General features: G+C 43.0%; 1 protein-coding gene across 1 annotated transcript in view; it reads right to left on the bottom strand.

The window, feature by feature from the left end:
- The window catches only part of LOC124788408, a 179,323-nt gene that overhangs the window by 81,866 nt on the left and 72,653 nt on the right, over nucleotides 1-24,804 (bottom strand). Inside the window, exon 3 of the mRNA XM_047255674.1 lies at nucleotides 2,469-2,786. Coding sequence (XP_047111630.1) covers nucleotides 2,469-2,786 — 318 coding nt within the window. The remainder of the gene's footprint in view (nucleotides 1-2,468; nucleotides 2,787-24,804) is intronic.

The following is a 24,804-nucleotide window of genomic DNA, read 5'->3' as shown; positions in this document are numbered from 1 at the left end:
AAGCATCAACAGGTAAACAACTGGTGCAGTTTTCATTATTTAAATCATTAATGACTAATTTGCAGGTTTTCTTGAAATATTAAAAACAATGAACGAAATTAGGACGTTGTTTCTAATTTGTGTCTTTGCAGCGCTGTTTTGCAGATGCTTCTTGTAGGACAGTATCCGGTCCAATGTAATCCTTAGATATTTTGGGTGCTGATTGTAGTGAAATAGTGTGTCACCAAAATAGACCTGGAGCTGTCTGTTCACCATTTTGTTGCACGAATGAAAGCAAGCCGTCTCTGTGTTGGAGGGGTTTGGTTTCAGACTCCATCTCTACAAGTATGTTCCCATTATCGCCAGAATGTCCCACTGTCAACACCCAGTGATCGGCGTATCCAAACTTACGAGATATAGTTTCATGCATATCGAATATGTATAGATTAAACCCTGAAAATAGCAGGGGAAAGATACGGACGAAAGGCTATTTACAACGTGTACAGAAACCAGACGGCAGTTATAAGAGTCGAGGGGTATTTGACTCGGCGCCCCATTTCACGCTGTTAACGAAATAAGAGCATATGGAATAAGTTCACAGATATGCGAGTGAATCGAAGAATTCTTAAATAACAGAACGCAATATGCTGTCCACGAGGGCGAGTGTTCATCAGAGATAAGGGTATTGTCATGAGTGCTCCAGGGAAGTGTGAAAGGAGGGCTGTTGTTGTCTATATATATAAATGATTTGGCGCATAGGGTGGGCAGGAATCTGGAGTTGTTTGTTGATGATACGCTGGTGTACTGTCAAAGTTGCGTGACTGTGGGAAGATACAAGACGACTCAGATAAAAGTTCCTGTTGGTATGATGAATGGCAGCTAGCCGTAAATGTGGAAAAATGTGAGTTAATGGGAATGAGTAGGAAGATCAAACCTCTAATGTTCGGATACAAAACTGCTAGTGTTCTCGTTGACACAATCAAGTCGTTTAAATATTTGGGAATAACGTTGCAAATCCATATGAGGTGGAACAACCACATAGGAACTGTGGTAGGGAAAGCGTATGGTCGACTTAGGTTTATTGGGATAATTTCAAGAAAGAGTAGTTCACCTGTAAATGAGACCGCGTGTAGGACGTTGGTGCGAACTGTTCTTGAGTACCATGTCGGGTTGAAGGAAGACATCGAAGCAATTCAGAGGTGGGCTGCTAGGTTTGTTACCGGTAGGTTCGAACGGTGTTACAGAGTTGCTTTGTGAACTCAAATGGGAATCCCTGGAATGAAGGCGACATTCTTTTCGAAAAAAAACTATTGAGAAAATTTAGAGATCGAAGATACTGCCGAATGATTCTACCGACTGCCGAATGATTCTATTGCCGCCAACATTCATCGATTGCAGGGAACACGCAGGTAAGATACGAGAAATTAGGGTTCCCGAGTGCAACAGGAAGGGAAATGACAAGTAGTTGTACGGCGTACCATCCGCCACGCACTGTACGGTGGTCTGTGGACTGCCTACGTAGATGTAGGTGTAAAAGAGTGGGGCAAGGACAGATCCCTGAGGTAATCTTCGTTGACCTATTGGGACGACGGCTGGCATGAACTTCTTGATGCAATAATTTACCAACAGCCATTTGTAGAAGTTTATTTTACTTTATGAACTTCTATGTGCTACCAGTTTCGGCATTACATTGATGCCATCTTCGGGCCCCATTCGTCATAATCGTAAAATCGCTATACATGGAAGGAGCCATATAACTGGATCCGTGAATCAATCGTCCTGCAACAGCTGCCTGGCCACCAAGAGCTGGCTCCTTCCGTGTAACGATTATGACGGGTGGGGCCTGAAGATGGCATCAATGTAATGCCGAAACTGGTAGCACATAGAAGTTCATAAAGTAAAATAAACTTCTACAAATCACACGGCTGTTGGTAAATTATTGCATCAAGAAGATCCCTGAGGTAGTCCATCATTTAGCGTCCTCGAAGAGCTTATCCTGTTGCTCAGTTAGCTACATTGGCAGCGATTGTCATAGCAGTTAGCCACTGGGGTGGACGGTTACTCCCTAGGTGCGGGGAGGTTGTGCCCATGAGCAGGCTGCTTCCAGGAATCCTGGGTGCAAATTTCACAGATTTCTATTACGGTATATTGATAATTTTTACTTATGGACCGTCTGACAGCAACTGAATAAAACACAATTTTAGTGCCATACGCGTTTCGCCTTTATTTTCTGCAAGGCATCATCAGTGGCAGGTTGCGTGGACAGTTTCTTACACATTACGCAACTGTCCACGCAACCTGCTACTGATGATGCAGAAAATAAAGGCGAAACGCGTATGGCACTAAAATTGTGTTTTATTCAGTTGCTGTCAGACGGTCCATAAGTAAATATTATCAATATACCGTAATATTACACGCAACTGAGGAAGACAGGACTACAAAAGTTGAAGATGTTCACAGATTTCTGTTTGGGTGCAGTTTTCGTGTACCTGGCCGTACCCGAGCGCGTCGTAGAGCGAGAGCGGCCAGCAGGAGCAGCGGCCGCAGGTAGAGACGCGGGCGCTGGACAGCCCTGGAATACCTGTCGGGTGGCGCCGCGGCGACGCGACGCGCCCAGTGCCAGTTTTTCCGGCGCCAGCTTCCTCCTCAGGTGGCCGGGCTGGGCTCGCCTGCCTCGCTTGCTTTATTTGGAAGGCCGGCGCGCCGCGGGGCGCCCCGGCGCGGCCCTCTCCGCGCTGTGACCAATCCGTAATGGAGTGCGGCGGCGGCGGCGGCGGCGGCGGCGAGCGCGCGTTACACGCCACGAGCTGATGACCGGCCGGCGAGCGCCCGCCGTCATCCCATTAGGTCGGCGCCGCCGTCACCGGCACCGCAGCGCCCGTACGTCCGCTGCTGCTGTCCGAACGCCGGTCAGCACCAGCCGCTGCTGTAGCGCCGCAGTAATTCAGCCGACGTGTAGCATCGTCGACCCCAAAAAATCACTCGAGACTAAGAGAGCTGCTGCATCTTCTACTTTCATAGCGTGTACCCCGCACTGGTTGGCAGGTATTATTACGAAGGGTGTAGTACCCCCAGAATTTTACGAAAGTCTGGAGACACTTGTGTTCCAGCCGTATCGAACGAATGCCGCACATTTGCCACGTCACACATTTGCCACACCGTACATTTGCCACGTCGGACATTTGCCCCTTCGCCAGGTAGCGATCCCTCAGGTAAGGGACGCCCTTCCTCGTACTTCTTCTGTCCGCTTTCAAACCGCCGTCTCCACATCTTACTCGATACAACCAGTACGTAAGGGACCTTCTTCTTCGACATCTTGGCGAAATACAGAGCTTCTTTTCCGAAATCGAAATATTTACAACTTTTGGGGAACGAAAGCAATACCGACGACTATGTCAGTATGTATTTAGCTCTGCAAAATATAAATATAGATTCCTCTGTCTGTACGGTAACTTCCTTTCACGCTTACTGATTGCGGTAGAAACAGTCCATCGCCATGGGAGCAACAAGAAAGGAACGATGTAAAGAGAATGCGAATGTACGCTAATTTCTTTTTGATCACTGCATTTGTGCCTACTTTAATTACTACAACTCGATGGCCAAAAGACAATAAGGAAAGCAGAAATGGGTATGTGAATGTTTGAAAAGAATAACGACATACTCCATATTAATTTACTCTCTAAAATGCGATATCCCTTGCGGCGAAACATTACTTAATAAAGTGTAGCGGGTCAATGTCCAAAACATGACTGAAAATACGTTCACTAAATATAAGAACATCTATGACTGACATGTCATCTAAAGTCGACGTACAATTTTAAAATGTTAGAAATAAGGAAATAAAGTAATACACTGTGCTATGCTTGTAATGTACGTTGTTGTTCTACATTGATTAGCTCTGGTATTTACAGGGTCACAGAGAAAGCATCCTAGGTTTTGGAGGGAAAAGCCGTAATTGTAATGATCTACACTACAACAGAAACAAGAAGCACGAGTTAAGGAAAAATAATGTAATGTGTGTTCCAGCTCACAAGCGACATTGAAGGAGATTGTTCCTGTGACTTAGTATCGACAGAGGTTATATTCGACAACCGGAATAAATTAATAACTGGCTCCTTTTACCGACCCCCAGTCTCAGATGAAACAGTTGCTGAACAGTTCATCACAAATAGTTACGCTACTCATACAATTATAGTTGGCAGTGACTTCAATCTACCTTCTGTATGTTAGCAAAAATACATCTTCTGACCCTACTGTAGATAGAAAATAACTTCCGTAATTGTTCTAAATGCTTTTCTTAAAATTATTTTGAACAATTAGTTCACGAGGCCATTCAAATTTTAAATGGATACGAAAACACATTTGACCTCTTAACCACAAATAATCCTGAGCATCACGACGGATACAGGGATTAGTGAACACACAGTCGTAACGAGGCTCAATTCCGTAACATTGAAATTCACCAAAACTAAATGCGAAATATGTCTAATTATAAAAGCAGCTAAAAATTCGGTTGACGTCTTTCTAAGAGACAGTCTCCAATCCTTCCAAACTATGTAAGTGAAGACCATATGTGGCTTAAGTTCAAAGAAATAGTATCAACAGCACTCGAGAGATTCATACCAAATAAATTAATAAGAGACGGAACTGATGCCCCACGGTACACACACCACGACAGAAAGCTGCTGCAGGAGCACCGAAAAAGGCACGTATAATTTAGACGAACGCAAAATTTCCAAGATTGGCCAAGCTTTACTGAGGCTTGAAATTTGGTGCGGATTTCAATGCGAGATGCATTTCATAGCTTCCACAACGAAACTCTCTCTAGAAATGTGGCGAAAAATCTATAGAGATTCTCGTCCTATGTTAAGAAAACCAGCGGAAAGTAAGTACCTTTACTGTGGGTCGGGCGGCGAGTGAGGGGGGGGGGGGGGGGGGAGCAGGAGGAGGGGGAGACAAGGGACCCAACCCTTCGGAGCAGGTAAAATCGCGGCAAATGTCCGGCGTGGCAAATGTCCGCACACCTATCGAACACGCGTTATTTTACAGCAGGGCGTAAGGATGAGCATGGGATACTGCACCCATTTATTGTTTGTGCAGGCGAAACTGGAATGGAGATAACTCGTCGGCGCTGGCAAGTGTTCAGCGCGACCTGCCAAGAATAATCAAATACCGCCCGGAAGCTCTGTGGCCGGCTGCAAAGAGTAATGTAGCTTTGTGTTGCTGAAAAACAAATGTAGAGACTCGAAATAGCGACTGTTTATTAGACGTTGAACTGCTGTTGAGGGTACGTGGACTGGACGTGAATAGTCAGCCACGATAAAAGCTTACGTATTAATTGTGTTCAAAAATGTGTAATTAACTGATTCTGGGTGCCTGGTAATGTGTGGGCTTACGTCGTAAAGTTTAGATGCTTTTTTGTACAAATTGGAAATAAATATGTTCTGGTGCATTGAATGATATTCCAAGAGTAGCGTATTTTTAAATAAGAAGAGAGAGAGAGAGAGCGAGAGAGTGAAAATTTCCCCTTCCTAGTGAAATCTTCGGAGAAGCGTCCGGTGCTAGCAGAAGACATCGGCGCTGCAAGAAAGCAAAACCAGCATTCATCAACAAATAAGTCCACGAAAACGCTTAAGCTGTATAGACAGAGCTTAACATTACACCGGGCCACCGCAAGGGGTACCCAAAACACCGGAACTATTTTTTGAAAACTGTATAATGTCAAATAGTTTACAGAACAACCTTATTCCCTTCAAAATACTCTCCATAACAACTAATACGAGGGAGAGTCAAATGAAAACCTCAAATATTTTTTTAAATATTATTTATTGTGCAGAAGTGGTACAAAGCTTTACCACTTTTCAACATAATCTCCCCCACTCTCAATGCAAGTCTTCCAGCGCTTACAAAATTCTTTTAGAAAAAAATTCCTTTTGGTAGTCCGCGCAACCGCTCATGCACCGCATGGCGTACCTCTTCATCAGAACGGAACTTCTTTCCTCCTATTGCGTCTCTGAGTGGTCCAAACATATGGAAACCGCTCGGGGCAAGAACTGGTGAGTATGGTGGATGAGGAAGACACGCAAAATGCAGGTCTGTGATAGTAGCAACTGTTGTACGGGCAATGTGGGGCCTTGCATTGTCATCTTGCAAAAGAACACCTGCTGACAGCAATCCACGTCGCTTTGATTTGATTGCAGACCGCAAATGATTTTTTAGGAGATCTGTGTATGATGCACTGATGACAGTGGTCCCTCTAGGCATGTAATGCTCCAAAATGACGCCTTTTTCGTCCCAAAAGAGAGTCAGCATAACCTTCCCTGCTGATGGTTCTGTTCGAAACTTCTTTGCTTTTGGTGATGAGGAATGGCGACATTCCTTGCTCGCTCTCTTCGTTTCCAGTTGGTGGAAGTGAACCCAGGTTTCGTCCCCAGTAACGATTCTTGCAAGGAAGCCATCGCCTTCTCGCGCCGAAGAAGTCCTTCACAAGCCTGAACACGTCGTTCTCTTATTTCAGGAGTCAGCTGCCGTGGCACCCATCTTGCAGACACTTTGTGAAACTGGAGCACATCATGGACACTGTGGTGTACTGACCCATGACTAATCTGTAAACATGCTGCAGTGTCATTCAGTGTCACTCGGCGGTTTACCTTCACTATGGCTTCAACTGCTGCAATGTTCTGTGGAGTCACAACTCGTTATGCCTGACCTGAACGAGGAGCATCTTCCACTGAAGTCACACCATTTGGGAACTTTCTACTCCATTCGTAGACTTGCTGCTGTGATAAACATGCATCACCGTACTGAACCTTCATTCGTCGGTGAATTTCAATAGGTTTCACACCTTCACTACTCATAAATTGAATAACAGAACGCTGTTCTTCCCTGGTGCAAGTAGAAAGTGGGGCGGCCATCTTTATACTGATAATGCGACGGTATGTGTGCATCTGCACTATATTGTCACCTACAGATCATTCTGCATGCTGTTTGTAGCACGCGTACCAACTTACAGGACAACGGCGCGAAATTTCGATTTGTTATTACAAATTTAAGGTTTTCATTTAACTCACCCTCGTACATTTGCCCCATTAGTGCTTCGAATATTCGAAAAATTTTTTCTGTCATCTTTAGAAATGGGTGACAGCTTCTCCCTTGTTTTTTTCTTGACCTCTTCTATGTTGTCAAATCGGTGTGATTTCATGCCCCTTTTCAGGCGTGGAAATAAGAAAAACTCGCACCGAGCCAGGTAAGGCTAGTAAGGGCGTGGGGTAGCGGAACCGTGCCATTTTTAGCCAAAAAGTGTGTAACGGAGATGGCTGTGAGTGCAGGTGTCAGTCAGAACCGGAGGAAAAACAGCAACCCTTTTCATTCCCAAATCTTCTGCTAAAATTCGCTGAACCGAGCCCCAAGATGAAACCCACTAATCTTTGACACTCAGTTGTCTGTAGACGGTCTGTGAGCACAAGCTGTCGAATTTTTTCAATAATTTCATTGATTCGGGTAGTTAATGGACGTCCAGAACGAGGTTGCCATCAACCGACACGTCGCCATTTTTAAATCGTGCAAACCACTCGTGCACTTGAGTTCTTCCCGCAGCGTCCTCTTGGTAAGCTGTTTCCAACATTAAAAGAGTTTCAGTAGCATTTTTGCCGAGCAGAAAACAAAATTTCACGGCTATACGTTGTTCACCTTTTACAAACAAGTCCCAGGTATAGATAAAAAACAAGTCACTACCAGGGGAAATGCTCAGCGAAAACACATCAAACTCCATACTACCAGAAACCATAAAGCAGAAAAGACGTGCTGCACTGCAAAATTACTCGAAATCGGAGCAACTAACAAACAGTCAAGAACACCACCCAGACAGCCGCGCGTGATTAGCCGAGCGGTCTGAGGCGCTGCAGTCATGGACTGTATGGCTGATCCCAGCGGAGGTTCGAGTCCTCCCTTGGGCATGGATGTGTGTGTTTGTCCTTAGGATAATTTAGGTTAAGTAGTGTGTAAGCTTAGGGACTGATGACCTTAGCAGTTAAGAACCATAAGATTTCACATACACAGACACACACACACACACACACACACACACACACACACACCAACCGGACACAACCTAGGACCCCAAGCCGAATACCGTTAATTACGTAAACTACGAAAACTTAGAAGTTACCCTATGGCTTAGCAGACTAGAAAAAAGTGTATATTTCAAACAGCTGTTCGCTATGTAATAGGAACTAAGCATGAAAACGGGGATGCAATCTGCTTACCAAGAAAGTCTGCCAACAAACTCCAAAGAACTATGTAAGCTTTTAAGGAAGGCATGTGCGCGAAGGGGAGAGGGCCTAAACCTAGAGAAAGTATACAAGGATTCGTGAGAGCACAGGAACGTGTGTTTCTGGATTTTAAAGAAACCATACCCCAGTGTTTTTCCTTCACTAGATATCCCTTCTGAAGGTAATACAACTAAATTGCTAGGGCAGTACCCTAGTAAACATGGAACTAGGTAGGCCCTTAGAACAAACAAAAGCAGGCATCGCCTGCATTCAGGAAACTTTTCTGCGAGGCGGGAAGATTTCAGGGCTCCCCTCACATTACATCACAATAGCAGGAACACCAAGCGCGAAAGTCCCGATAACAGTAGCTAATAAAAACCTCATAGTAACACAGATCACTCAGTTTTACTTTGAACACATTGCCACAGCAAAAATAACAGACGGACAGCATGTACGGCTCATGTCATCTATTTACGTCCAGTACTCGTATGACATGGAACCTTTCTTAGACAAAATAATTTCACGACTCTCAGAAAGAAAAAGGCTGCTCATTCTGCTATCAACGCAAAATCGCCCATGAGGAGCTCAGATAAAACTGACGACAGGGGGGCAACTAGTGCTTGACGTAGTAAATGAATGCAACGTCTTCATACTGAATAGGGAGGATCAGCCACCTACCTACCGTGGAGACGCTGGTGGTGTAAGTAACATAGATCTTTCTCTAAGGAAAGCAAAATATTTTCCACTAGTCAGTAAATGGAGGGTCAAGCCACACATAGCGACCACAACGCAATCGTCATAACCACGGATGACAATACACGTAACATGGACCATGAACAGCAGCACTTACTCATAGGAACAGCCGACTGGCAAAATGTTCGAGATATTGTTGAGGCGTTGTCATTACACACTGTTCAAAGCAGTATAGATTACAAAACGCATGCACTGACAGATGTCCTACAAAGAGCACAGGAAGCAGCTATACCACGGGCAAGAACTGGGTGGGGACAGAAGCAGCCGTGGTCGGCAGAACTGGCAAGACTAAGGAAGGATTCACGGGACAAAAGAAAGTACTGCCAACAAGCAAAGACACCTCCTGAAAGACAGATAAGACTTGATCTGTATCGTGACGCAAAACAGAAACAATAAAAACAACTAAAGACAACAAGGCAAGACTACTGGACCAATTCTGTAAAAACCCAGCTACAGAACGACATCTGGGAACAACCATTCAAGATAGAAACAGAACGAGTTAAGACACTGACAGCTCTGTCAACACTAAAACAAGCTGGCGGCACAATGACGAGAGGGTGGAGAAGCACAGCAGAATATCTTCTGAACGGGCTCCTCCCAGATGACGACCCCAGACGAGACGAGCGACACCACGCAGACCTAAGGAGAGAGCACGAGGCAACCGTACACCAGTGACAGTGTAACCGTGCCATTCGCGCAAGAAGAAGTCGCGACGGCAATCAGCAGGCTTAAAAACCGAAAAGCACCTGGGCCAGACAAAATACTTTCAGAAACATTAATACAAACAGTAACACAAATCACACCTTTTCTTACTAACATGTTCAACGAGGGACTACTAACAGGTAGAATTACAAACATCTGGAAAACTGCTAATGTAGTAATAATGAGGAAATCACAAGACAAAGAGCCAACAGACTCCAAAACGTCTCTTAAACACTCTCGGCAAGGTACAGGAAAGGAAGGCTCCTGTGTGACCGTTTACAATCGCACAGGCGCCTCCTCGGCCTAACGCCCCACCAATTCGACTTCAGGGAAAGTAGATCAATAGAATACGCCGTCAACCAAGTACTGACAGTTACAAATAGCATCAGCGACAAATACGTGGCTGCCATACCAATCGACAAAGCCGGGGCTTTTGACAATATGTGGTGGCCATCCCTCTTCACCAGGTTAAGGGAAATGAGACTATCAGCTTCCCCCTAGAATAGCCCCCTCGACTGCTGCAGAGGCAGGGTGGCGGTATGGAGGGCTGCTACACGGAAGGTTTTCAAGAGAATAACAAAGGGACGAGCACAGGGCTTGATTCGCCGGCCAGTAGTCTAGGATATCGCAGTCGAGCCCTTGCTGAACACCCTGGGCAGTGATGGCGGTGTAAGAGGTGTGGTGGCTGACGCAGATGACCTGCTCGTAGTGGAGTCAGCCAACTCGAGAGCAGCACTAGAGACAAAAGGCTCGCAACTGCTTTAGAAAATTAACAGTTCGTGCAAAGAAAATAAATTAAAAATAGCTCCCAGCAAAAATGAATATTTACTGCTCAGAGGGACACTACAGAGAAATCCAATTCTAAAATTAGACAATACAAGCATACAGAGGAAGCAAGCCACACGTTATCTCGGACTGCATCTTGACGAAAAACATTCAACCATCATATAAAATTGACAACTGACAGAGCCTCCAAAGTTATGCACAAACTAGCAAGACTAAACACAACTCAGCACAAACTACCTATTAAGACGATAAGGGCCTACCACATTGCTATATTTGAATCCATCGCATGCTTCACCGCACGTGCTTGGGCTCACAGACTGAACATACAGGTTAACAAGACAATTGCAAGACGAGGTCAACGTCGTGTGCTGATGAGATTGAGCGGAGGCTTCAACACCACGTCACTAGAGGCACTTTGCGTTGTGATGGGGACCTGCTCTATAGACAAAACAGTACGTCACAGAGCTGCACTTTACTGGCTTAAGAGGGACAGGCTTGATAAAGTCACCGAAATGACGGGAACCAACATTATGAACAAAACACAAATGAAGCTATGGCGGATTCAAATATGGCAAAGAGGGTGGGATGCATCCGACAACGGTCGCCGAGTACACTCTTTCTTTCGTGACGTACGCGAAAGACTACAACTGAAACATGTCGACCCAAGCTGGGGGATGGTCCATTTCCTGACAGCCCACGGGCCGTATCCGGTACATTTAAACCGTATGGGACTAACTAACGATGAAACATGCATATGCGGAGAAACTAGGACACGAGAACATGTCACACTGCTGTGCAACACGCTAGCACAAGTGAGACCTATACAGAACGACAATGACATCGCCAGAATAATACGTAATCCCGATGACTGGAACACAATAAATAGCGTGTATCGAACACTCTGCACGAAGAATACAAGCGGTAAAATCCATATGGAAGGAGGAGTAGACAAGCAGAAACAACACAACGAACCACATGGGAGGACACAAACACCACAGTTTCCAAACCCGAGGAAGGAACACTTAAGTGAACATGACTCAGAAGGATCAACAATTAAGGGACCAAAACCAACAATACATGACACTGCATACCACAACACAGTCACAAACACAACAATCGTAATACAAACACGGGCACCACATACTAAGACTGTAGTAATAAGTTAACGTCGCGTGGGAGGAGAAGGCTCAAAGAACTTTTATTCCGAGGCTCCCTCCCCCCCCCCCCCCCCCCCGTAATGACATACTGTATACTGTTTAAAGTATACTGCACACAAGCAGTAATGTATTGCTCGTTTATTGTGTGCAGGCAGAAGTATATTCTCTTCTCTATTCGAAGCTACCAGTAAAGTATTAAGTTCTTTAAGGAATAATGCATTCAGGTAGCAATGAACTATATTCTATTTCTACTAACAAATTACAAACATAAGTGTATTTCTCTTGTAAAGCTAAGATTCATATATTCCATGTATGAAGTGCTCAATCAGTATTTAATCTGTGTAAACATACATCAGTACAAACCATTTCAGATGAGAATAGCTCGAGGTTGTACCGAAACCTTCTCATCTGAAATAGGTAGAAATAGGCCATTATCAACCAACATGCTACTTAGACTTTATTATACATCCAAATACAGCATACCGTTTCCCTCTACATACTGCAAATTATTTCCAGCACACTCATTGTATTACATTTTCTTTTTTTAAAATTTTTCTTTGGCATTTGCATTATATACATTATATTGTCATCAACTAGGTAGTAACAAATTATATGGAATCATTTCAACAATTGTTAAGCATTCAATTCGCAGTAACCTCAGAGAAATCTTTATATATTATGTTCTTTATAGCATTAACAACTGTATACCAATAAGATTGTAACAATGAGAAGTCTTTGCTGTTAGATACAGAAGCATCCGACCCACCTTACATTTGAAGGCGGTGAGTTACTCTGTACTGTTAATGAAATAAATAAGTAAATGTTCACTTAAACTTGCCATCATAAAAAAAACCGAACAAGAACAAAACAGCTCTAGCAAAAACAATCACTGCAGATGAACGGAAGAAACCAGGTCGACAACACAGGCGGCACTGAATTGTCAATGAGTTGCGCTATACAGGCCTAGCGGTAGAAATGCGTTCTACACAGGTTCCGCCCATAGCAATGTTATTCCGTGTTTTTGTGGGTACCACCTCGTATTATTCACGTTTAGGCCTTACTGGACTAGGCGATGTAGAGGGTGAGCGTAATAAAAGCCCCAGTTTCAAAACACTGTAGAAAGAGAATGCCTAGAATGACGGCAAATTTGAACAGCGTATTATAGACACATGGGGAAATGTCATGGAACAAAAAAATTTAACGAAAGTTTTACCAGTAGGTGAAGCTGTAAGCGACTTAACGTAAATAAGGTCGTTGAACATGACACATGAACCGCAATACGACGGCTACGGTTTGAGTTGCACGTTACACTATTCGTACTATTCAGTGTGTATGACCGCACAAGTCCGACAGTCAACAGTTGTGGCACATTGCGCAACGCATTCTGAACGTGACTCCCGAGATACTCCGATCTGTTAAAAAAAAATGGCTCTGAGCACCATGGGACTTAACTTCTGAGGTCATCAGTCCCCTAGAACTTAGAACTACTTAAACCTAACCAACCTAAGGACATCACACACGTCCATCCACGAGGCAGGATTCGAACCTGCGACCGTAGCGGTCGCGCGGTTCCAGACTGTAGCACCTAGAACTCCTCGGCCACCTCGGCCGGCATACTCCGATCTGTTCTGGAGCGTGGTGTTTCTCGATTTCAACTTGTAACAGAGCGTTTAAGACAAACGTTCGGTTGAGAATTTGTTGCTGGCAGGTCACCAGGAAGCGACTACTGAACATGGGTAATTTTGCATTGCTAGCAATAAAAGATGTTTCGCCGGCATGTCTAATGTCCTGGCGATTCTCCGTGCACTGTATGTTTGCAAACCACACCGATCGACTGCTTTCCTCCCTCTGCCACAGTGAAATTCAAATGAAACTGTCTTTTCGAATTTTGTAATCTTTTTTTCCAGACATCGGGCTAACGGCTTTCCTCATATCCTTGAGTGTCCAGAACTTCTGCAGGGCAACTGCCGCACAGTCACCCTTGTGTTCCTAGCAACACGGAATTCTTTATGGAGACAGTCATGTAGGGCTACTCGGGCGTGAACTAAGGGACACCCGTATGCCCCGCGCCTGTTGGACTGCATATTCTGACGCTTACATCGCCATATACTGGTCAAAATTTCGTTAATTTTTTTGTTCCATGAGTATCCGCAGCGTCATTAATATGCTGTTCAAGTTTGACGTCATTCTGAGTAGTGGTTATCTTTCTACAGTGTTTTGAAACTGGAACTTTAATTACGTACAGCCTGTACAACTAGGGGCGCTGTCCTGGGTTTTGTTTTGGCTTTTCTTTGTGCCCGCATTACTTTCTTTCTCTCAGAACTGGCTCTTTTCGCTAGTCAGAAGAAGCTATTACGGTCTTCCTGTGTTTTTCTCCCACGTCAACTGACCAGTCGTGAATTATTTGTTTAAAAACTTTTCTGTCCTATGTATCAAGTTGTGTTCTCCCTGCTTCCTTCAGATCTTCTTTAAATACCCCGACCCATTTTGTTATTTGACTCCCAGCTTCACTGAGGCTTTCATAGAAACCCAGATCCTTTCTAGTTAATCTGGACCGTTCCATACGTTTAATATGCCAAATACAGAATATGGACTGAGAGTAAACCAAAGAAAGACGAAAGTAATGAGAAGTGGGAGAATACTTAGAAGCGTAACCTGAAAATTTATGATAACGAAGTAGACGAAGGTAAGGAATTTTGCTACCTTGGAAGCAAAATAATCGCCGATGGACGAAGCAAGGAGGACATAGAAAGGTAGCAGCATTAAGAGGGCACTTCCGGAGAAACAAAGTCTACCTGTATCAAACATAAGCCTTCATTTCAGGAAGAAATCTCTGAGACTGGACGTCTGGAGCACAGTAGTGAATCGTGGGCTGTGTGAAATCCGCAACAGAAGGATTTCGATATGCAGTGCTACAGGAGAAAGTTGAAAATTAGGTGGGTTGGTTGAAATGGCTCTGAGCACTATGGGACTTAACATCTGTGGTCATCAGTCCCCTAGAACTTAGAACTACTTAAACCTAACTAACCTAAGGACATCACTCACATCCATGCCCGAGGCAGGATTCGAACCTGCGACCGTAGCAGTCGCGCGGTTCCGGACTGATTAGGTGGGTTGATAAGATAATGAATGAGGAGATATTGGAGTACGTCTAACAAATAATTGAGGATGCAGAGTGCAGATGCTACTCTAAGATGAAGAAGTTGCCACAGGAGAGGAATTAGTGGCAGGCCTCATCAAACCAGTCAAAAAATCTTTATTTTTTTCTAGTCTCTGTTGTGTTCTTCAGTCTAATTTGAACCTAAAATTTTCCTAATTACTTTCCGTTCTCCCTTTCGGATTTCTTCAGTATCCCACTTTCTGTTGGAAACGAGTGTTTCAGCCCCACAAAGACACTTTGGATTCATGTCTGTGTTGCAGCGTCTCAGTTTGATGTATTCTGAGATAGGTCTTTTGCTATAGTTATCCTTCGTAATCCTGAAAGTTGTTTCTCGTTTGTGACATGAATTTTGTAGCCAGTCTTTTCCACGACAGTTCCCTAAATGATTTCACCTTAATATTTCAGCTGAGAGACTTTCGATTTTCACGTATTTAGTTTTTAGAATTATTGGTGCCCGGTAGTTGAATGACATGCATTTTGTTTTTTCAAAGGATATTTTGCGCCCTACTCTCTCTGCTGTTTCTTTAAGAATTTTTGTTTGTTTTAGCACATTTTTTATGTCCTGTCAGATGGAGTCATTGGGTCATCTGCAAATGCTAGGCACTCTATCCTAATATGGGTACTTCCCAATTTGACTGAATCATCAGTCTTAAGCTCTTATTTCAGTTTCCCCCACAAGTTTGAAACATAATGGAGACAGAACTCTTTGTCTCACTCCTATTTTAGTTTCCAAATTTTCTGAAAATTCTCTCCTGAATTTTACCTTAGATTTTGTACCATTTAGGGTTGCACTAATAGTTGCTGTGGTTTTGAGGTTCAGACCTTATCCTTTCTGAATCTGGAAGAGAGACTTATTTTCATTGAGGCATAAAATTCTTTAAAATCTAGGAAGGTGTTTTCTGCTTTCTCATTATACATTTTTTCCTACCTCGTAATTAGTTTCAAAAGTAAAATTTGTTCTGAGCAAGATCACTGGACTGTTCCCTTGGTTGCTTTGAACGATAGCTTTGTGTGGAGCACATCCTCAGGTTTGAGGTCAAGACGTACATGTCCTCCTTGACAGCCGGGTCGTAACTGACGTCAAATACGTCTTGGATAAGCGTTAAGCGACAATTTTAAGACCGTTCGATTTCATCAAGGCTATTTATACTGTTGATTCGCACGTACAACTTATGAATTGAATTTTCAAACATTGAAATACTGTTGTTTGACAGCTACCTCAAAAACGAGTCGTCTGTGGTTCGGAGGAGTCATCACGGCAATATGTGCTCAAAGGAGAGCCCAGGGTTCAGCCCTTGGCCCACAGAACATTAAAAATTGATTTACCCCAAAGCAAGGTGAAACGAAAGAAGAAAAAGAAGAAATGAGGAAAATCAAAATTCTGAAATACACGATAACTTTTATAGATTTTAAAAAGGCATATGACTCAATTGATAGAAATGCACTTATCAACATTATAAATGAATTCGAACTCGACAATAAAACAACAGAAATAATTGAAGAAATTTTAACAAACACAACAGAGAAAGTGAAATTTATGGGAGAACTGTTGAAACATTTTGAAATAAAATCAAGCGTAAGACAGGGAAATAGTTTTATCGCCTCTACTTTTTTACCGCTTATTAGACAAGGCAGTGAGAGAATGGGGAAAATCCATCAATACTGTGCTCAACTAGGAAGAAACCCAAATAAAATTACAACAGATTGTTTAGCTTTTGCAGATGACATGGAATTGATTACTGACTCAATGAAAGTGAAAAAGAACAACAGAAGCCAACACACGAAACAGGACAAAAATATCATTTGAAAAATGCACTTCATGACAAATGTTAATGATGCCTCGCCCAAATCTTAAAATTCACGACAACACAATATTCAAAACAATATCTAGGAGAATAGATAACAAGCAACAGAAAATAAAAGATAGCCATAGAAAATAGAGTACTTAAAATGGAGAGGGTATTCCATATGACAAAAAACATGTATAACAAAAAACTTTGTCCTCGAACACTGTCAGCGGTGAAGCATGAAGCATTGTATTGCAGCAGAAACACTGGAACTAACGAGATTTGGGAGAAGCTGAAAAGAAAACTCCTAGGAACATACTGGGACATAGAAGCGATAGTAATGTAGAATACAAACTAAGATCAAACAGCGAGCTGTGTTTGTAAATGGAGAGGTCAACTGATGTAATGAGGAAAAGAAGACTACAGTTTTATGGACACATATACCGAATGGATAGTCACAGACTAACCAAGCAGATCTTCAACTTACCAAACAGCTACAAATCCAAACCCATACGGTTCACCGAAATTGACAAAGATATAAAAAATTCTGGAATTAGAATAATATATAAGAGAATACTTTTTGGAAAAGCAACACAAAAGACAGGACTTGAGAAAAGAGAGGTCTGGAAAAGGAAGAAAGTGGACCCATGAAGAAAAGGAAATCGTACCCTCTAAGAGGGAATAAATACATGTATAAAACATAAATTAGTCTAGTATTTAGTGCTGCCATGTCTTCACTACTATTATGTGGTTGAAGTCGGTAAAAATAGTGAAAACCCCATAAGATATGCGAGCCGCGCGGGATTAGCCGAGCGGTCTCAGGCGCTGCAGTGATGGACTGTGCGGCTGGTCCCGGCGGAGGTTCGAGTCCTCCCTCGGGCATGGGTGTGTGTTTGTCCTTAGGATAATTTAGGTTAAGTAGCGTGTAAGCATAGAGACTGATGACCTTAGCATAGCAGTTAAGTCCCATAAGATTTCACACACATTTTAACTTTTTTTTTTTTTTTTTTTTTTTTTTTTTTTTTTTTTTTTTTTTTTTTTTTTTTTTTTTTAGATCTCCGATAGCCATGAATGCTTGTGTTAAATACGTCTGTAGCGTTCCGTTTTTCGATCATCCCAGTCCTTCCATACGCTGTTTCAGGATGGATGGTTGGCATGGTTTTCACTCGCCCTGCTTCCTCCATCAGCTGGTCACTGATACCACCATTACCTCTCTTTGCACATCAGGTGCCTATCATCATTTCGTTACTGTATAACTGCAGTAAGCAACGTCCGCTACAGTAGCTGTACCACCTCAGAACAGTACCAGTCATTCGACTCTGAAACAATTCATCCAGTAAGCTGCGCCTTATCCGAGACTACTATGCATTCTAGAGGAGACTAAAATTTTCTACGTTATCGCCCTCTGTAGAGCTGTTTAACGTCTGTCCAACAGTGAACCAGTAACTCTGGCCCGTTGCAAATGATCTGTGCTTTACTCATCCCTATATACAGGGTGATTCAAAAAGAATACCACAACTTTAGGAATTTAAAACTCTGCATCGACAAAAGGCAGAGCTAAGCACTATCTGTCGGCGAATTAAGGGAGCTATAGAGTTTCATTTAGTTGTACATTTGTTCGCTTGAGGCGCTGTTGACTAGGCGTCAGCGTCAGTTGATGCTAAGATGGCGACCGCTCAACAGAAAGCTTTTTGTGTTATTGAGTACGGCAGAAGTGAATCGACGACAGTTGTTCAGCGTGCATTTCGAACGAAGTATGGTATTAAACCTCCTGATAGGTGGTGTATTAAACGTTGGTATAAACAGTTTACAGAGAATGGGTGTTTGTGCAAAGGGAAAAGTTCTGGACGGCCGAGAACGAGTGATGAAAGCCTCCAAGAAGCCCTGATCTTACCCCCTGCGATTTTTTCTTATGGGGGTATGTTAAGGATATGGTGTTTCGGCCACCTCTCCCAGCCACCATTGATGATTTGAAACGAGAAATAACAGCAGCTATCCAAACTGTTACTCCTGATATGCTACAGAGAGTGTGGAACGAGTTGGAGTATCGGGTTGATATTGCTCGAGTGTCTGGAGGGGGCCATATTGAACATCTCCGAACTTGTTTTTGAGTGAAAAAAAACCTTTTTAAATACTCTTTGTAATGGTGTGTAACAGAAGGTTATATTATGTTTCTTTCATTAAATACACATTTTTAAAGTTGTGGTATTCTTTTTGAATCACCCTGTATTTCTGTTTCCTGCCTTCCCGTGGCACGTCAGTTCATTCTCTAAATTGTATCTCTTCTATACCGCTACAAAACACTTCTGTTAGATGCCATTACTCACATTCGACAAGAGCGAAATAAGGAATTGCTTGACACAAAGTTAATAAGATTAATATTTTGTAAATACGATATATTCATAACTGTTCTATTATTCTTATTGCTATAGCAGGTATAGTAGATCAGATCAGTATGGTGGATTTTGTGTATCACTAGTTGTACTCTTTCCATCGTGATATATCGGAGGATAAGTCGTGCAGATCCCAATGGCAGTGTCGTGTGCCGAAATGTTTTTGTATTATATTTTTTCGCAATTTTAGGTAAATATTTAACACTGTTCCTTTGAAGTTGTAGCAGAACAATTTTACTTTCACTGGATGAAGTATTCTTACTAGTTTTTGAGCTTTCAACACGTCCAGTATTTCTCTTGAGTATATGTGGCACAAAGAAGAAATCTCGTGCACTGGGGCTAGAGACTGGGGGAATGTGAATGGAATAACAAGATTGCCGACGTGAAGACATTTTTAATGCCACTAGTGCGCTATTTCTTCACACCAGCATTCTTCGGAAACAGTTGCTGTAATGATGAACCAAATTCTAAACGACAAGATCGTACTTGCGGTGGGCGGAGACGTGTGAGGGGAAATGCTGACGTAATCGGCTCTCGGCGCTACCAACAGAAACTGCAGCGTCTGGCTTCACCACGCTATTTTGACGCTGCAGCTGCTAGGTCACTGGCATTTGCAGAAATGACAAAACAGGGAAGTCGACATGAACTGTTCTGGGAATCCGGTATATGACGAAACCGAACGACGGTCCGATTGGACACCTTTTATTGTGCCACTTACATGCAGTTACCATTGTTAGCAAAGTGGTTACCGCCAAACGCGAAAGTGCTAGACATCGTTTTCTTTTCCATTCTTGCTCTAAGGGAGATAAGCAGGCTGCTAGTTTTTTGATGTACAGAATATCTAATAATAAATCAATAACGTAAATATACAGCTCTAAAACTTGCAGTATAGGCAGGTACGCCGATTCGTTTTCCGTCGATACATCGATCCTTTTACTGATATATCGATGGCCTTAGTCATTATTTTTGATAATCGATATCTCGTACGTACGATATTTTAAAAATATCAAGAGTACTGGTGTGGGCACAGTTGCGTTCATGCAAATCTCGAATCATGTGGTTCATAACGAGATCCTCGCAATATGCAGATGTCACTGTCCACCTAACAGGCTCGCGATGTGTCATGTCCTCGAAGAAAACTGGACTGATAATGAAGAAGCTTGGAAAACCACACCACACGTCACTTAAGGTGTTTTAGTGGATGTTCCTGCACATGTGGCGGGGTAGAACCCCACATGCGACAATTCTGTTCATTTACGACACCGTGCAGAATAAAATGTACCTCATCTGTCCAAAGATATTCCTCAATGTGATCCATCTCCATGCGTGCCAAGAAACGAAAGCCAAAGGCATGGCATTGTAGCCTGTCTCGGGACTTCATTTGGTGCCCCTTCTGAATCTTGTAGGGATACCAGTGTAAAACGCGCCGCAAAATGTTTTGGTCTCTTGACCAGGAGAGAGGCTATTCCCATGATACAGCTCGAGCACTGGCTGCAGAATCTGAGGCGTGTGCTGTACGGTCGGCTGTAGCGACAGCAACTTCATCAGCAACTGCCATGGGAACGGGCCGCCTCCTTGTCCCTGCTGCACCCCCTGCTTCACCTGTTTCTTCAAATTTCTTGATCATATACTTTAACCCATTTAATGACATGGGGCCTCTTCGCAGCCGGCGATATTTCTACAATGCTTTGCTGCTATTGCTGGCGTTCTGATAAAACAACCAGCAGTGCATGGTCTTTCTTCTCAACAGCCATTTCGTTTCGTACAGAAAACGTCAACCTTCTTCACCGTTATGCACCAACAGTCACTTAAAAAAAAGAAAAAAAGCAACAACAACAACATGCGTCGCCAAGCGACAAACAGCTTATTGATGTCAAACCAGGAATCATATCACACTATGATTGCTTATAGCGCCGTATTTTCACCTGGTGCCAGAAAGTGAAACTACTATTTTTTGCAGCATACTGCGCGATCGCACCGACTAACCCCCCTTGAGTAACTCCAGTCAAAATGTCGGCTACATTCACATTGTCCGTGAGATGTGTCGTTTCGAAAAGGTACCGGGTGCTCGCATTCCATGTCACCCCTCCCCTACTCAGTCTGTGCCTTCTGTCACTACTGGAGGTTGTTGCCTCTTCTCGAGGGTTCAGCTTAACGGTACGTGACAGTCTACCCGTCGAATGGCGGGTTGTTACTATCCGACGTAAATTTTGTAGCCGTCATTTTGTCTGATGTTAGCAACAAGTACATGTAAGCGTTTCTCCACCATTCTACATGATCTCGTCAATATTGCTTACATTCTACTCGTTTTTCCGTCTTTTTCTGTACATGTTCAGCGTAGTTACTGGCGTTTATTGATCGGAAAAAGTATTTTATTTTTTTTCTATTCGTATGCCTTAGTTCCGTCTCTGCTAAATTAGGGGAAAAGCCGCTGATCCAATAAACTCGGTTACTGTGCATCTATTGGCACTGTTAGTCGATATGTTTTCGAAAAATACAAATATAGTACATACTCCACGTAAAACAATACCTCCTCTCCTACTTCCGGTTCCTCTAAAGGAACCTGAGGCTTTGCATTTGCACAAACAGTATATTGATTTTCCATCCCAATACGGATAGAGTCTTTGACATTTTGTTTTCATTTTCAGCCAAAAAACATTGGAAATGGAGGACGAAAATCGTGACCGACGAATTGATCCTCCCAATGTTGACAGAATCACTAAGATATCGGGAGAACTTAATGACCAGGAAGATGACAATACTGGTAATGATGTTTCATAAGAAATCGAATATGACGATCGATCTGTTGATGAAGACGGAAACATCAGTTCAGGGCAGGTAGGTGTAAATGCTATTCATGCACTCTACGCTTCGCCCTCCGCCGAGAAACGAAGACGCCCTCAAAAACAACTAAAAACACCAGGTCTAAGAAAAGGAGTAGCCTGGGAAAACCTCAACCATCAGCCTCTTCGGTTCAGTCAGATGTACCACAACAGAACAGGCAAAAAGTTCAGGTTGAAGCACAAGTAGTACCAGAGGAATCCCATTCCGCACCATCAGATCTAAAATTCACTTGTGAGGAAGAAGAGCTGTTTGTGAAAAATGGATACTAATGGACGACGGTGACGACTCGTTACATCAGGACTGCTGCCAGACACATTATTCATATAAAGCCTGGCTCAACGCCCAACTACACCTATGATCCAAAAGAATGTTTTTCTCTGTTCTTTTCACGTTCCATCAAGGAAAAAATTGTCCTCCATACGCATGAACAGATTGAGAATGTCAGGGTGAACTGTCAAAAAGAGACTTGCTGCAGTTTGAAAAATACGACGTTTGAAGAGTAGCAGGCTTTATTTGGCTTACTGATTATATCAGCCGCTCTAAAGAGTAGCCATTTGAGTGCTGACGTGTTAATTGATAGCAAATATTTTGGCACATCATTCCGCAGAGCCATGTCACTTGTTCGCTTTAGATTTCCCCTGTAATGTCTGCGATTCGATGATAAGTGTAATGGCGCAGAGAGAGTTGAACAAACAAAACTCCATCAGTCATCGCAATATGGGAAGAATTTTTGAAACACTCCCCCCCCCCAAAAAAAAGAAATTACAAACCCAGCTCATATCCAACTATCGATGAGTAGCTTGTGCCTTTCAGAGGGAAGTGTGATTTCAAAATGTTTATTCCAAGTAAACCAGGGAAACATGGGCTGAAAATCTTTATGATGTGTGACGGCAGCATATCATAAATGAATGACGCAGAGCCCTACGCTGGAAAAGGTTCTGTCCCAAGTGGAATGCCTGCAGCAGATCATTATGTTGACAAACTGACTGCGACTGTTCAGGGGACGTATCGTAACATGAAGATGGATAACTGCTTCGTCAGCGTCTCTCTCGCTACCAAACTGCTCTATAAAAAGCTAACTATAGTGGAAACAATTAAAAACTAAAAGGGTGTTGTCCCACAGCTTTGTGAATGGGAATTACAAAAAACGTAAGACAGGAAGTTCGTTTTTGTTGTATCACGATCAAATCACAGCTATAGCCTACGAACCAAAACTAGATAAGCTGGTTCTACGACGCACCCAGAAGGCTCAATCAGCCAACCATCGAAAAAAACAGAGATAATAATGACATACGAAGCAACCAAAAGCGGGGTAGATACGCTGGATCAGATGTGCAGAGCAATAGGCTGCATCAGGTAAACGAACAGATGGCTATTATGTTTTTTCTTTTTTTGTTACAATATGGTCAGTATCCTGCTGGTGTATTCCTACGTAATGTTTGCGTCAAGTTTGATAAGACGTCAACAAAATCAAGTATTCCCAAAAACAAAAAACAAAAAACAAAAAACAAAGTCTCGTTTTGAGTTGTGCCACAGCCTTGCATTCTCTGCTTGTGGAAGACTGGTTGAGACACAGACTGACTATTAGCAATAACCCCAAGGAATTGAGTCTAGCTGTACAGAATTGTCTCGTTGAAAATGAAAACGAACGGGCTCAAGTAGACCAAAACCCTAAACATCCATCTGGCGGCATTACTTAGCAGATGTCTCGGAAAACACGTCACTTTTGCCACTATAAAAAAGAAACGAATGACTGCCCAATGTTGAAGCAAATGTTCACCTGCGATTTATGGTGAGCACACTACAAAGTCTGTACTGCCTACTATAAAGGATTCTTTTGATTCACCTTTCTTCCTTTCGTATTTCTTGTTTTTTATTTCCAGTCGTCTTACGTATTCTTCGAATTATAAAAAGGCACAGTTTGAAGATAAGTTTTTTCACTTCATTGTTTTATCGGTTTTGTTGTCTTTTAATTTGAAAAAAAATTAAAGTGACTGTATATGCAACTAATAAGGCTGATGATAGCATAAAATACATAGTCATTTTTGCTCCAAGCATCCTAGTAATGTGATGCTAAATTAAAGAGAATAATAAGCATAAGAATTGTATTAATTTGTTTGATGAAAAAGACACACCCGAGATGAGACTGACATTTCTTCCACTTACTTGTGTCAGGCCCGTTTTCTTTCTTCTTTCCTGTCGGCCTCCCTTGGCCAGCTCTTGTTTTCTTCGACCCCGATGGTATTAGGTATCGAGGTCTTTCAGTTTCCAACCTAAGCACTGAAGGCAACGGGAAACGACAGTGCTCTTCCCTTCCCCAGAACACTCACAGGTAAACCTGTTCTCCCGCATCTTTAACACATGATGGAAAAACAAAAATGGGAAGCTCTTCCAGGAGGTAACCCGCAAGGGAAATCCTCCAGCATCAGCTGTGCAACTAGGCTAGAGGATTCTGGGGAGCCTGGACCACCATGTGAAAGACAGAATACAACAAGAAAAACAAAGAATACCTTCTCATGTGCTACTTGGAACGTACGAAGTCTTTTAGAAATACTTGGAACGTACGAAGTCTATTAGAAAGAGGAAGGAGGCAGAATCTCTTCAAGGAAATGACACGCTTAAAGATACACTCCTGGAAATTGAAATAAGAACACCGTGAATTCATTGTCCCAGGAAGGGGAAACTTTATTGACACGTTCCTGGGGTCAGATACATCACATGATCACACTGACAGAACCAAAGGCACATAGACACAGGCAACAGAGCATGCACAATGTCGGCACTAGTACAGTGTATATCCACCTTTCGCAGCAATGCAGGCTGCTATTCTCCCATGGAGACGATCGTAGAGATGCTGGATGTAGTCCTGTGGAACGGCTTGCCATGCCATTTCCACCTGGCGCCTCAGTTGGACCAGCGTTCGTGCTGGACGTGCAGACCGCGTGAGACGACGCTTCATCCAGTCCCAAACAT

Source organism: Schistocerca piceifrons, chromosome 3, assembly GCF_021461385.2.
Source record: "Schistocerca piceifrons isolate TAMUIC-IGC-003096 chromosome 3, iqSchPice1.1, whole genome shotgun sequence".
Taxonomy (NCBI): domain Eukaryota; kingdom Metazoa; phylum Arthropoda; class Insecta; order Orthoptera; family Acrididae; genus Schistocerca; species Schistocerca piceifrons.
This window is presented reverse-complemented; position numbering and strand designations above follow the sequence as displayed.